The 13931-nt window shown below is 46.0% G+C and overlaps 1 protein-coding gene across 2 annotated transcripts in view; it reads left to right on the top strand.

Annotated features, from left to right (window-relative positions):
- The window catches only part of SCARA5 (scavenger receptor class A member 5), a gene marked incomplete at both ends in the record, with an annotated part of 111440 nt that overhangs the window by 15386 nt on the left and 82123 nt on the right, over positions 1-13931 (top strand). The window contains one exon of one of the 2 annotated variants that reach the window (XM_082842647.1): positions 5136-5264. The exons of the other annotated variant lie outside the window; for it this stretch is intronic. Within the exon in view, the coding sequence (XP_082698773.1) occupies positions 5136-5264 (129 nt within the window). The remainder of the gene's footprint in view (positions 1-5135; positions 5265-13931) is intronic. 2 annotated transcript variants of the gene reach the window in all.

Below are 13931 nucleotides of genomic sequence, written 5' to 3'. Positions count from 1 at the left end.
GGACTCACTGCCTCTGCAGTGCCATGCTTTGCTTGTGCCATATCGCCCCTCTACACCTGCTTCATTCACACTTGTGTGATAGTTATCAGTTTATATGTCTTCTTCCCCTTGGGTCTGAGCATCTGAAAGACAGTGATTGTATCTTCATCTCTCATTCAACAGATATTTTCTGAGTGTCTGCTGTGTGCCAGGCACTGGTTTAGGAACTGGAAAGTTGGACGTGAATGACACTGACAAAATCTCTCCCTCACACAACTTGTTATATTTGTATTTCCCAATGTCTACCATAGTGTATTAGTTATCTACTGCTGCATAACAAATGACCCCAAACCTTAGCAGCTTAAAACAACAAAATTTGTTATCTCACTCCGTTTCTGAGGAAGCCATGGGTGTGCAAGGAAATCCAAGATTTTGTTTATTTTTTCAGATCCAAAATTCTGCTCAGAAAATATGTGTATCCACATAGTCCAATCTGGCAGAAATCTGGGAGCAGCTTAGATGGGTTGTTCTGGCTCAGGGTCTCTCATGAGACTGCTGTCAAGATCTCAGCCAGGGTGTAGTCATCTGAAGGCTTGATTTGGCTGGAGGACCTGCTTCCAGACTCACTCACGTGGCTGTTGGCTGAAGGCCTCTGTTCCTTACCGTGTAGATTCTCCATAGTGTATTCATGACATAGTGGGTGGCTTCCCCCCATATGAATATTTCAAGAAAGAGAAAGAGTAAGCAAGAAGGAAGCTGCAGTGTCTTTTGTCTCATCTCAGAAGTGACCCACCATCACTTCTGCCATATTCTACTGGTCACACAAGCCAATCCTGGTACAGTGCAGAAGGAGACTATACAAGGGGATGGGATCATCTGGGGCCATCTTGAAGGCTGGCTACCACAGTAGGGCTACCACAGTAGGACAGTGGGTGTTCAATAAAAGTCTGTTAGAGTTTTTACCCCAACGATCCATAAGTCAAAACCTTTACTGAGACTTCCCTGGTGGTCTAGTGGTTAAGAATCTGCCCTCCACTGCAGGGGACGTGGGTTCGATCCCTGGTTGGGGAACTAAGATCCCACATGCCTCGGGGCAACGGAGCCCATGCGCTCTAGAGCCCGCGCCACAACTAGAGAGGAACCTGAGTGCTGCAACAAAGATTCCTCAACTAAGACACAATGCAGCCAATAAATAAATAAATATTTTTTAAAAAAACCTTTACTTTTTTAAAATAGACTAACTTTTAGAGCAGTTTTAGGTTTACAACAAAATTAAGTGGAAATTACAGAGAGTTTCCATGTACCACCTGCCCCACATGTGCACAGCTTCCCTTATAATCAACATCCCCCACCAGGGAGGTGCATTTGTTACAACTGATGAACCTACACTGACATGTCATTATCGTGCAAAGTCCATAGTTTACATTAGGGTTCACTCCTGGTGTTGAGCATTGTATGGGCTTAGACGAATGTCTAATGACATGTATCCATCCTTACAGTATCATACAGAGGAGTTTTACCTCCCTGAAAGTCCTCCGTGCACCACCTGTTCATGCCTCCCAACTCCCAACCCCTGGCAACCACTGATCTTATTACTGTCCCCATAGTTTTGCCTTTTCCAGAATGTCATAAATCTGGAATCATACAGTAAGTAGCTTTTTCAGATTGGTGTCTTTTACTTACTAATCGGCACTTAAGCTTCCTCCATGTCTTTTCATGGCTCATTTCTTTTACTTTTTAAAAAAAATAAATGAGCATACTGTTTTTACTGATTGCATTGTTTTGGAGTGTTTTCAATCTTCCACCAAGCTTAAATAATTTGAATGGTCTACTCAGCTAACATGCTGCTGCTATGTTATATTAAAAAGTCAATAAATGTGTTTTGGGCAGATTTAGTAACTTGTCTTTCCCCTAAATTGTCTTCTTTCCCTTACAATCATATTCTCTAGCCATCTTGCCAGAAACATTCAATGAAGTTCCGCTTGTGGAACGGAAGATCACTGAATGTTTCTGCAAAATCTCTATTTGAAACCCTTTTTATGTTCTATCTAGAATGGATTTTGTGTAATGCGCAAGGTAATTGAGTCTTGCTAAGGGGACTGAGCTCTCTCAGAGGAAGGTCTATGTTGTGTGTGTAAGTTGATGAAGGGACATGTCCCCAGGGGTGCTTGCTATTAGACAGAAGCCTCAGGTAGAGGAGAAGGGAACTACTCTTTTTTGATGGGGAAAAAATAGAACTATATCATTGCAGTTCGCCCCACTCTTACAATGAGCTGGCAATACACGTGCAAGCAACAGGGCAAAATGCATGTTAGCAGTCTTCTTGGCTGTGTGATTTTCCTCCCCCATTCTGCCAAATATTGAAAGTTAGTACAGACTTGACAATAAAGGGATGATGTTCTAATTAGTGGGAGTAAAGGAAAAGTAGCCCTTGCTCTTGTGACTGATTGGTTTAGGAAAATGTTTTCATTCCTAGAGGAAGGAAGGGGTCCTGATTGCTTTGTTTTCCTCCCCAAGGTGAAAAATTTCAAACTGAATGACAATTAGCACTAATCTAGCACTTTATAAATCGTTAAGTAGCCTTACTAGTCAACCCGTGAATGTGTGTTGATTGCACTTAATCCGTTCCTGTATTAATGTTCAGCTTACTAAACAGACTGCCTCGAGCTCAGGCAAAGTGTTAATATAATGTCTTGTGTCTCAATAAAAAAGTTATGTGCAAAAAATTATATCAACATCTTTTTGAGAGGACGATTTCTTTTTGTAATGAACAAGAAATAGAACATTTCAGTGAAACTGGAACAGTTAACAGCATACGGTTAAACTTAATTAAACCTTCAAGGGAAATAAGAAGAGGGTCAAACAAAGGCAACAAATGAAGAAGCCCAAGATGGATTGGGGATAAACACAAGGACAATAGCATTTCAACCTGGGTGTCTTCTGACCCCTCCCAGTAGCTAGACTGCCATTATTCTCATCATTATGTCAAGAAAAGCAGGGATGAGGAGAGCTGGAACAACCATCACAATAAAGATACTAATATTTGTATAATACACTATGCTATGCCTACCGCTTTGACACTCAAGGGAAAAAAACTGTTCTCTAAGAGTTGCAACCCGCCAGCCAGCGGCTCTCATGAGAAAAAAAAAAAGAAAGACAAAATGCTACAAGAAGCTTGCGTATTTAGGAGCAAAACAGGTTATAGATCCTACTGTGTGGAGAGAGATAGAAAATTCTGAAAAAGAAGATTTAGGGTGAGTTAGAAAGATGTGCAGGTTTTTGTGGAAAATCAGGTTAAGTCTAGAAAAATTGCTAACATTTAAGTGTTGATGAGAACGGTAACTGAATTTGTATTTCTCGACAACTTGTTCCAAATCGTACCCGATGTTTTATGGAAATATTATGTAATAGTCCTACTTAGGTGTTTTAACAACAGCATTTTCAATAAAATGGAGTAAATGCGTGGGAAAATGTTCCTCACTGAACAATACCTCTGGAGAGCCAGGGCCAGCGTGGTCACCGCCATTTCCCTTGTGGTCACCAAACCTCCTGAAGGCCGTGCAGGTGGCCGTGTTACCTGAGAGGTGATAAGGAGCCTCCGAAGCACCTCAAAGGTTTTCTGACTCTCAATTATTTCATCATCTGCTGTCAGCCTTTTCCGGTTCCCACCCATGCCTCTATGCGCGATGTTCTCCAGTTGCCAATACTCTCCCTCGCAGGGGGTGGAGAATGTGCATAATAGGGACATGTGTACTTTGAAAAAAAAAATGCCCTCCATAGATTCTTTTTTAAAAAATTAATCAATTAATTAATTTTTTGGCTGTGTTGGGTCTTCATTGCTGTGCGTGGGCTTTCTCTAGTTGCGGTGAGCGGAGGCTACTCTTCGTTGCGGCGCGCGGGCTTCTCATTGTGGTGGCTTCTCTTGCTGTGGAGCACGGGCTCTAGGCTCATGCGGGCTCAGTAGTTGTGGCTCACGGGCTTCGTTGCTCCGCGGCATGGGGGATCTTCCCGGACCAGGGCTTGAACCTGTCTCCCCTGCATTGGCAGGCGGATTCTTAACCACTGTGCCACCAGAGAAGTCCCCCCTCCATAGATTCTTACCTGCCGTGCTGGGGGTCAGGGTGGGACGGCATCCCTTCCTCTCCATTGTCAGCTGACAGAGCAGGCGGACGTTGGTAAGCTTGCTGGACTCTGCACCAGCCATCTGAAGGCTGCCTCGAAGGAGAAGTCCAGTGGAAAGAGGACAGAGAGTCAGGGCACCTGGGTCCTCACCCAGGGTTTGTCACTAACGTTTGCTGTCCTTCATCTGTAAACAGAAGGGGTTGTACTAGACAATCCGTAAGTTCCATTAGAACTCTGATATTTTGCTGTTCTATTTTGGCCAGAACCTGGTGAGCCTTGTGTAGTTTCACAGGATGAAGTTAGGTACTATGTTTTCCTGTAAATCTTAACCCGAGGTTGTAAACTGGTGGTTGGATCCGGCACGTAAATGTGTTTTGTTTTGCTTACGCTCCCTAGTGGTTTTTTTGTTTTTTGTGTTTTTTTTCTCTAATTAGTTGTCAACACTTAAAAAAAGGGAGATTTCTCCAAATCACTTCTGACTTGTCTTGAAGCCAGAAGTGGTTTGGAGAAGTGATTTTTGGATCTGCCAATGCCCGGCCCTTCTTCCTGCATGGCAACCTCTTCCAGACTGGGCATGCACTGTTGGGTTCCCCAGGCCCACCTGGCCCACATCCCTTCCAGGCCACTGTTAGAAGCTGGAGTTTGCAACCTCTTTCTAAAATTCTCTCCATCTTCTCCTGATCACATGGGACAATAACACTTTATAAAGGACACATATTCCAGCCTATTTGAGCTTTCTCTGTGGCTTGGACTGGCTCTAGGAGGTGGGTTTGCGTGGCCTCGTGAGCCGTGGGCATGCCTGTCTGGCTAGTTCGTGAGCACAGAGGATGGGAGGAGAGATAGAAGCAGAAAAGCTTCTCACGATTCAGAAAAGCTTCCCACCATTCCAGCTGCATTACAGATGTGCAGAAGTTGTGTGAGAGGTTCCATGTGGACATCTGCATGCATCAGGGAGAGATGAGACCAAAAGAGAAAAAGGGCTTTGGAGATTTTCAAATGTCTTTTTTCCTCTTCTTCTTACCCTTATTGTGTAGGTCCGTGCCACAAAGGACGGGCGGGTGGCTGCTGCACCCAGCTGGGCTCCCTGTCAGCCCTGAAGCATGCAGTCCTTGGGCTCTACCTGCTGGTCTTCCTGATTCTCGTGGGCATCTTCATCTTAGCAGGTAAGAGCATCGTTTCCCATCCTGGCCTTTAAGGAGGTGAACAAGAAGTGAGAGCAGATGGGAAAACTGGGGAGCTGGAGCTCTTCCTCCCCACAGTCAGGAACTCAAACACTGCTTTTCTCACCATGGAAACCACAAAGGAGGAAGCTGGCTGGTCTTTCCAACCAGGCATGAGTCTGAGCATCATTGCCCGTGCTGGTTGGGGTGAGGAGCTGGCAGGGGCTATATGAGCGTGGGAAATCTCTTGAGTAGAGACCTAGCTGCTCCAGGTGGCTTCTGCCTTGTCCTGCCTCATAGTGTGATGCTGTGCGTTACACTGGGCCTCCCTAGAGCTCCGCGCTATGGTTCATACTGAGCAGGCTGGGCCCCCTGTCCTGGGATGTGATGAAAATAGTTATGAGACACTTTGTTGCTGAGGCTAATCAGGGTCATGGTAAACCTGCTGCCCCTTTGTGATTACTGGGGGTGGGATGAGTTTGCCCCAGGTCAGCCGGGCTCTTCTCCCCAGTTTCTGTCTGTAGAACAGGCTAGTGACAGGCTGGACTTTGGACCATGTCTTCTAGCCCAGAAGCAGAGCTCATGGACCCAGGAAGGGATCAGATGGAAGATCCCATGCTTTGATCAGCCCAGCTCACACACAGGTCAGACCACCGTGATGGAGATGGTGGAGCAGATAGGGACAGAGACTGTGGTGGTCTCTCCTGACTCCCACCCAGAGGGAGAGAGGCTCAATTCCCACCTACCTTGATGGAGGTATATAAGGCTTGACAAAGTGAGGCCAAGGGATGCTAGGTTTGGAGACACTGCTAAATAAGACCCAGGGGCTCCCCTCCTGGAGCTTCCAGTCTAGGGGAGGAGGTGGGAACACAGAGGCAGAGCCCTGTCTCAAGGCAGAATGAGACAGGGACTATGATGGGGCCTTTGATGTTGACACACAAGTGCTGTGGTGACCCAGAGGAGATGCACACAGAGCAAGTGTGGGTGTTGCATGGAGGGGCCGGGGTGGGTACGGGGTAGTCAGAGAAAGGCTGCTGGCCAGACAGAGCTGACTTGGAGTGCAGAGGGTGGGGTCCTTGACTTAACTCTTAATTCCTGCCCTTAACTCTAGTAATATGGAGGCTAAGCCCTTGCGAATGACCCCTCACTAGAAATCCCTGGTCTCGTGTCACTTTCTGTCAAGTGAGACTAGTCACTTGGGCCCAGTGATGGGATATTCAATGCTGCCTTTGCCCTCAGATTCCCACACTCGGGGCAAAGGGCATCACTAGGGGTGGTGTCTGTCCCATCAACCATTGACCTGGGTTGGGGGGCAGCCAGCAGCAACAATGAGAGAAACTAATGATTCGTCCAAGGGATGATGTCCAGCCAGAGGATTCTTTGAACATGTTCTTGGGCTGCTCAGTGAGAGATTGGGATCTGGGTTTTGTGGGCTTGGCAGCCACGACCATAACAAATTTACAAAATTTTTGGAAAGTGTTTCAGCCCGGCAGGAAAGCTGGGCTATGGTATTACAACTACTCTGTTGAACAAGAATTTGTAGGTGACAGAAGAGGGTCTAAAGGAGAGAGCCAGGCTGGTGGGGACCCTGGAGCAGGTCTCTGTAGGCCTGGAAGGCCTGGAAGGGCATCATCTCTTGGGTTTCAGGGGAATGAAAGTTCTCTTCCGGAGTCTGAAGGGCTGCCATGTGGAAAAGGACAGACATATTCTGTGTGGTCTCAGAGGGTAGAACTAAGTGAATGGGTGGCTTTTGTAAAAAGACAAATTCCCATTCAAAATAGAGGAGACTTTCTAACAAGAAGTGGTACCCAGCACAAGGCAGAGAGGCTTTTCTCCGGGCTTGGAGGTCGAATGGGATTTATGATGATGTTCTGGAAGTTTCAGATAGGAGGGTGGAGCATGGTTTCCTAATGTAATGGAAACATTGCCTTGCTTCCTGTTATTCCATGTGGAAATCTGGGGAGGAGTTTGATCATCATAATTACCTTTGAACCTGAAGTTTATGAGTACCAGATTGCCTGTGTGGAATGAAAATTTGGGGTGGATTGGAACTGATCTGATGAAACAGAGCGTCAGACTTTATCTCTTTGCTCTGTGGCCTGGCCACTGTCACCCTCCCAGTTTCTTGTCCGGAAAATCATGTTGGCCTCTGGGAGAGGTTTGAGGAGGGTAGCCAGTGAAAAACTATCGTCACCAGCTACCCCTTCCCTAGGGAGAGGACTTAGGAATGTGGTGGATGAGTCCAGGGTTCTTCAAAGAGGCCCTGCCTGATGTTGGGTAGGACGTTTCTTCAGATTACCCTGATTGAAGACCTCCAGGGATGCTCCTTTTCAAAAACACCAAGATGGTGGGGAGTTGCATGGTTCAGTGTAAACCAGAGCTAGCCTGGCCTTTTCTTAGGTGTCCTGCTGTGGCTGCTTCCTCATTTGGGGCAGAACTTGCTCTCCAGTGCCCTACTGAGGTCACCTTTCATAGGAGGTACTATGGTCTGAATTGTGTCCCCTCCAAAATTTATATATGAAGCCCTAACCCACAGTGTGATGGTATTTGGAGGTGGGGCCCTAGGGGGCTAATTAGGTCATGAGGGTGGGGCCCTTATGATGGGGTTAGTGGCCACATAAGAAGAGGGGAGAGAGACACACACAGAGGGAGAGAGATCTCTGCCATGTGAGGACACAGGGAGAAGGGGCCATCCGAAGCCAGGAGGAGAGTCCTCACCAACAACCAAATCTGCCTGCACTTTGATCTTGGACTTCCCAGCCTCTACAACTGCAACAAATAAATTTCTGTTGTTTAAGCCACCTGGCCTATGGTATTTGGAGGTGGGGCACTAGGGAGCTAATTAGGTCATGAGAGTGGGGCCTTGTTATAGCAGCCCTAGCTAAGACAAGAGGAGTTCTGTATGAACTACTCTTAGACTTCAAAACCTCCTCATCATCGACACAAAGCTCATACATCTGACAATTGGATGACAAAATTAACCACTGCAACCAAGTGCCATGTCTGAATACCTGATTGGTAACATTTGATTGAAGTACAGATGCCTGCTCTTACTTCAATATTACCAAATTATAGTCTCACTGCATAAAAATATTACTCATAAAATCTCTCATGGGATTTCTCTTGATTCCGTTCTCTATCCAAGTATTTGAAATAAAAGACAAATACTGTATCTGTGTTTATGCAGCATCTCAGCATCCCCTCTCAGGTTAATCCAGCCATTGTCCAAACTATGTACTCATTTGGGCTTTCTACCCGCCACCTAACTCTACATTCCTGACCAGCATCCTCTTGGGAGCTTTCCTCTGATATTCCCACACCAACACTGGGTTCTATGCCCACAGTCTTCCATCATCTCCCAAGAAGGGGGCATCGGTCCAATCTTCCCAAATTCCTCTAGGCCTTTCTATGTCTTCAACCCACTTTACCTGGACTGATGGTTTCCTATTATGTTTTTGTTCTGTTCCAGTGTTCATTTTGGGACAGTAAAGACTCTCAGGCTTAAGTTCATGAACAAGAGAATTGAGATTGGATGGTCATGTGGTCAGGAGGTCCTCCATCTAGCACTTTATGGAAGATGTCCTCTGTGATGGAGTTCAAGGGTTAGAGGAGGTTCAACCTTATCCATGACTATTGTGGGACATCACTGTGGTGACAAAGGGTGGTCATCAGGAACTACCTCTTCCTCCCCTTGCCTGTCATGGCTCCATTGAAGAATTTGAACTCCCACTGTGACATGAAACAGCAGAAAGGGGACGTGTCAACATCTGGGGATCTAATTTGGTGGAAAGCTGGAGCATTACAGCAATCCAGACTATAGAGTTGGACCAGGGAGAGCTCCTGGTGAACTAAGGGCTCCTATCATGCCTTAATTTAATCCTTTCTTAATAGCAGTCAGCCATTGCCATCAACATCCTCAGTAAGTACTTAACTTCTGCATACTTAGTGGGTTTAGGACAACAGAGCAAGCCCTGGTGTCTTAGTCTGTTCAGGGTGCTTCGACAAACTACCACAGACTGGGTGGCTTAAACAACAAGTATTTACTTCTCACAATTCTGGAGGCTGGGAAGTCTGAGATCAAGGCACTGGCAGACTCCATGTCTGGTGAGAGCCCACTTCTGGTTCATAGATGGCTGTCATTTTGCTGTGTCCTCACATGGAAGAAAGGGCTAAGGATTTCTCAGGGGTCTCTTTTATAAAGGCACTAATCCCATCCTCAGGACCCCACCCTCATGACTTAATTATCTCCCCAAGGCCCCACCTCCTACTACCATCCCTTTGGGGGTTAGGATTTCAACATATGAATTTGGGAGGAACAAAAACATTCAGTCTATAGCTACGGAATAAAAGATGTAATTCTTGCTCTGGGAGGATTTAAAATCCTAACACACGTACACATTAGGACAGTGTGATGTAGCTAAGGCTCTGTGCCAAATTCTGCAAAGGAGAGCCTGATTCTCAAGAGCTGGAGGGGTTGGGGCAGGCTCAGCCTGGGAGAGCTGAACACCAAGTGACCCAAAGGTTGTTTAAATTGAGCACCCCCCTTTTTAGATCACGTTGTTTCAAGGAGGTCTGTCGCAATCTGGGAACAGCATGCTCAGAGCTCACATCCCTTGATACGGCAGATTACTGATACTATCGTGCATCTTGGAATTTAGAGCGTGATGCCCTCAGCCTTTTCTGGGACACTCTGTCAGAAACAGCACATGCGATTTCATCCTGTGCTTATTGTGAGGGTGCCCTTGAGGACATTGTTTGTTCTGTTAGATAACATCAACTAAGAGGACCCGTGGAGAAAGTATTTTCTGTCTTAGTCTCAGAAGGAGAAATACTGTTCCTGAGGAATTAGTTTGTTTTCACCTGAAGGAGACTGTGGATCTGAAAGTCATTAAAATCACTTTTGGGGCGGTAGTTAATGCAAGCTGAGAGCGAATTGTCATCCCTTTGTAAGATGTGTGGATTTGAAGGCAATTAAAATGGAAACCTGGAGACATGTCTGGTCCACCCACAGCAAGTGTATTGACCTCCAGGAAAATGTTTTTCTGCTAGTCTCATTCTTACCTTCATTTAGTGTCTCTAACTTGTTCTTCCTTTATCTTGTTCTCATCTACTGTTATTTTAGAATATTTTATGTATCCTCATAAACTGCGTTAATCCTTTTTGGAACAAGGAAGGGTATTATGCCCAGTTTTGTCTTTTAAAATTAATTCTGCCTACTCTATTCAATTCTGCAAGTGCATGATTTTTTAAATATGTGAATGAATGAATGAACGAATGAGACAAGGTACCTTAGAGGGGGTCTTAGTTGTGGAAAAAAGATGATGATTTCAGTTTTAGCCAAATATCTAAATGACATGGTAATTATGGACTCAGCATCAGGTACCCTTGGCTAATAGAAGAAGTAGGTGTGTAATTAATTATATTAAGACACACACATCATGGTATCTACTGTATTGGCATTACAGCATTTAGGGAGAATATTAGGATAGAGAGGGTCATGTAGTACCTTATGCTGGTTAACACCACGGACTCTGAAGCCAGCCTGTTTGAGTTTGAATTCCCCATTCTCTGTTACCAGCTATGTGATGTTAACCAAGTGACATAAATTTTTCTGCCTGAGTTTCTTCATCTGAAAATGGGAGAAGTAATTGTACTTGCCTCTTTGGGTTCTTATGAGAGTTAAATAAGTTAATATATCTAAAGCGCTTAGAGAAGCGCCTGGCACACATTAAACATGATAAAAGTAGTAGCTATTATTATTATCGTAGTAGTACTACGCCTACTGTCAGTATTATGACTTTTGCTTTTTCTTGGTTTTCTCTGCAGTCAGTTAAGCTTGATAACATAAACTGAGAGTCAGAAAAACTTGGGTCTGTAGTCCCACTTCATCCATTAACACCCTGTAATCTCGGGAGAAATCACTTTGCTGTCTGAACCTTTGTACACTCATTTACAAAATGAGCAGGTTGGATGAGATCAGTGTTTCTCAAACTTTTCGACCATGACCTACATTAAGAAATACATTTTACACGACAACTATTTCACACATATATTCATAACTGAAATAATCTTAAATGTGTGATGAATGCTGATGATTTTCTATTCTGTTCACTTAACAAACAATGGTCACAACTCACACACTTTTTTCATGATCCACGAATGGGGTACAAACTAAAGTCTGAAATACAATGGGCAAAATGATAGCTCTATTATTCTATGTGTCTTTCAAACATTCTAAGAGAGTAGCTATGTTCTCTTTGGCTTGTGGGTTTTGAGAGTAAATTTCTGGGTTCAAGTCCAGGCTGTGCCTCTGAATGTTTCTGTAATCTTGGGGCAAATCATTTAACCTCTCACATCCTCAGTTTCCCCACCTATTGCATGCGATGACAATGGTACCTAGCCCCCTAGGGTTGTCGTGAGGATGAAATTAATCCATGCATGAAAACTCTTCGTGCCCGGCACATTCTGTCAGAATAGCAAAGGATTAGAAACCTCCTCATTTAGCCTGAGCACGCAGTGGTTTTGTGTATAAACAGAGGGAACTAGGCATGCTCGGTGCAGTGGGAGGGGATGTGCCCAGAGCCCACATGGTTCCAATAAATTGACAGGGGAAGCCTGGAGACTCTGAGGGACCCTGCACTTGCTGTGGCAGCACAGGGAACAGGATGCCGAGAAACAGGACAGTGTTTCCAGCACTGCGGGCGAGCCAGCTCTGCGGTGCTACTCGGGAGCTGAGCCTTGGAAGGGGCCTCAGGGGACGCCTTGAACAACCTCCCTCCCAGGGCAGGAACCTCCCTCCCGACTCCCCAGACAGAAGAGGTATTGTGCTCTTATGGAAGAACAGACACGAGTGACAGGGAACTCCTGCCTAATCACCTCTGACTGTCCCACACATGCTGTTTCTAGTTTCTCTGGCAGGAACAGCTCACAACAAGGCTGTCTCCTCATCCCAGGGAGTTGAAAATACCAGGCTCAGCAACAGTCGCTTGGGAGACCTGGTTTGGGGGCCTCTGTGAGATGCCCTGATCTTGCCACATTATATCGAAGTCATCATTTTATGTGCCTGCTCCCCTCCTAGTCCAAAAGAAAGCTCTTCACAATAAAGCACCGTGTCTTGTTCATCTCTGTATTCCCAGTGCCTAATGGGATGTCCTACACATAGTAGATGCTCATTTAATGTGCAGCCTAAACTGAACACCTCAACATAATGAACATCCTCCCAGCCCCTCCCAACGAGCTCCAGGTTTTAGTGGTAAACAGAATAGACACAGGACTGCTCGTGTGGCCTGGCCAGGACGGGGTTTGCTGGGCTGTGACCAACTTTGGTCTGTTTCGTTTTTTGTTTTTGTTTTGGCCGCACCATGCAGCATGCGGGATCTTATTTCCCCAACCAGGGATCGAACCCGTGCCCCCTGCAGTGGAAGCTCGGAGTCCTAACCACTGGACCACCAGGGAATTCCCAGACGAACTTTGATCTGGACACTCCAGATCAAATTTAGGCTGACGTAGCCTAAATTTTCATGAGCCTTCCCACCAGTGACTCATAGCAACACGTGATACCACATCGAAATGATGGAATACTAGGCAGCCATTAATAATCATGTCCACTGCCCACCCACCCCAAGCCCAGATTTCTCTCAAAAGAAACACTGCCTCGCGAGGGCTCCTCTGTCCCACATCAGCACAACCAGCTTTTGGTTGATTTTGTCGTTGCCTTCACCTAAATGCAGATCTTGTTACTGATCCCAATTCCATGTCATCACACAGGTTTCTGCCAAGTATTGCAGCCTGTTGGACGAGTCTGAATCCAGACTCGGACATCTGTCACTTAACTTTTCCTCTCAGTCTTGTGTCATCAGTCGTGTCTGAGCCAGCATCCCAACCCGATCCCCATCCCACAGCCGGCCGCCACGTGGACGGTTCCCAGGAGGACACGACCAAAGGCACGCCAGCTTAGGCACGTGCTCTACCGTCCTGTGAGGCGAGGTGGGGACACCTCACAGACCCCCACCAGCCTTCTTCCTTAAACCTAGACCAACCCCACCTAAGAAACCACCTTTCTCCTGCACCCCACCTTGGCTGTGTGGGCCTTGCCATCAGAGCTCCCCCAGAAGTACCCCCAGCCTCACCTTAGCTCCAGGGCAGAGGGAGGAAAAGGAAGAAGGAAGTTTGACATCCTGACTTCTCCACAAAATATTCCACTGCCCTGCATGGGAGACATTTCATATCTCTTTGACTTTGATGGAGGCTTCCAACCACCCCTGAAATGAGAAAAGTGGGCACGGGGGAAGGTCACCTGCAAACTTGACAATATGCTCTCTGGGTCTTCAATCAAACTGTTACAATAATTAGATAGGACAGGGCAGAGGACCTACTCAGCTACATCCCCTAGAATCCTTCCTCTTGATGAAGTGCCAAATCCATCCACTGCCTGTTTTTGTCAATAAAGTTTTATTGGCACACAGCCATGCCTGTTCATTTGTGTATTGTCTACGGCTGCTTTCTTACTACAAGGGCAGCGCTGAGTTGTTATAACAGAGACCAGATGGCCTGCAGAGCCTAAAATAGTTACTCCCTGGCCCTTTACAGAAGAAGTTTGCCGACCTCCCCCTCCAGGCTTGTACTGACCACGAATTAACCCTTTAATCTTTCTCCTCTGTGTTGTGTTTC

This window comes from Leucopleurus acutus (assembly GCF_964270905.1).
Source record: "Leucopleurus acutus genome assembly, chromosome: 7".
Lineage (NCBI taxonomy): Eukaryota > Metazoa > Chordata > Mammalia > Artiodactyla > Delphinidae > Leucopleurus > Leucopleurus acutus.
The sequence above is the reverse complement of the archived record's forward strand: the minus strand, read 5'-3'. Positions and strand labels throughout refer to the sequence as shown.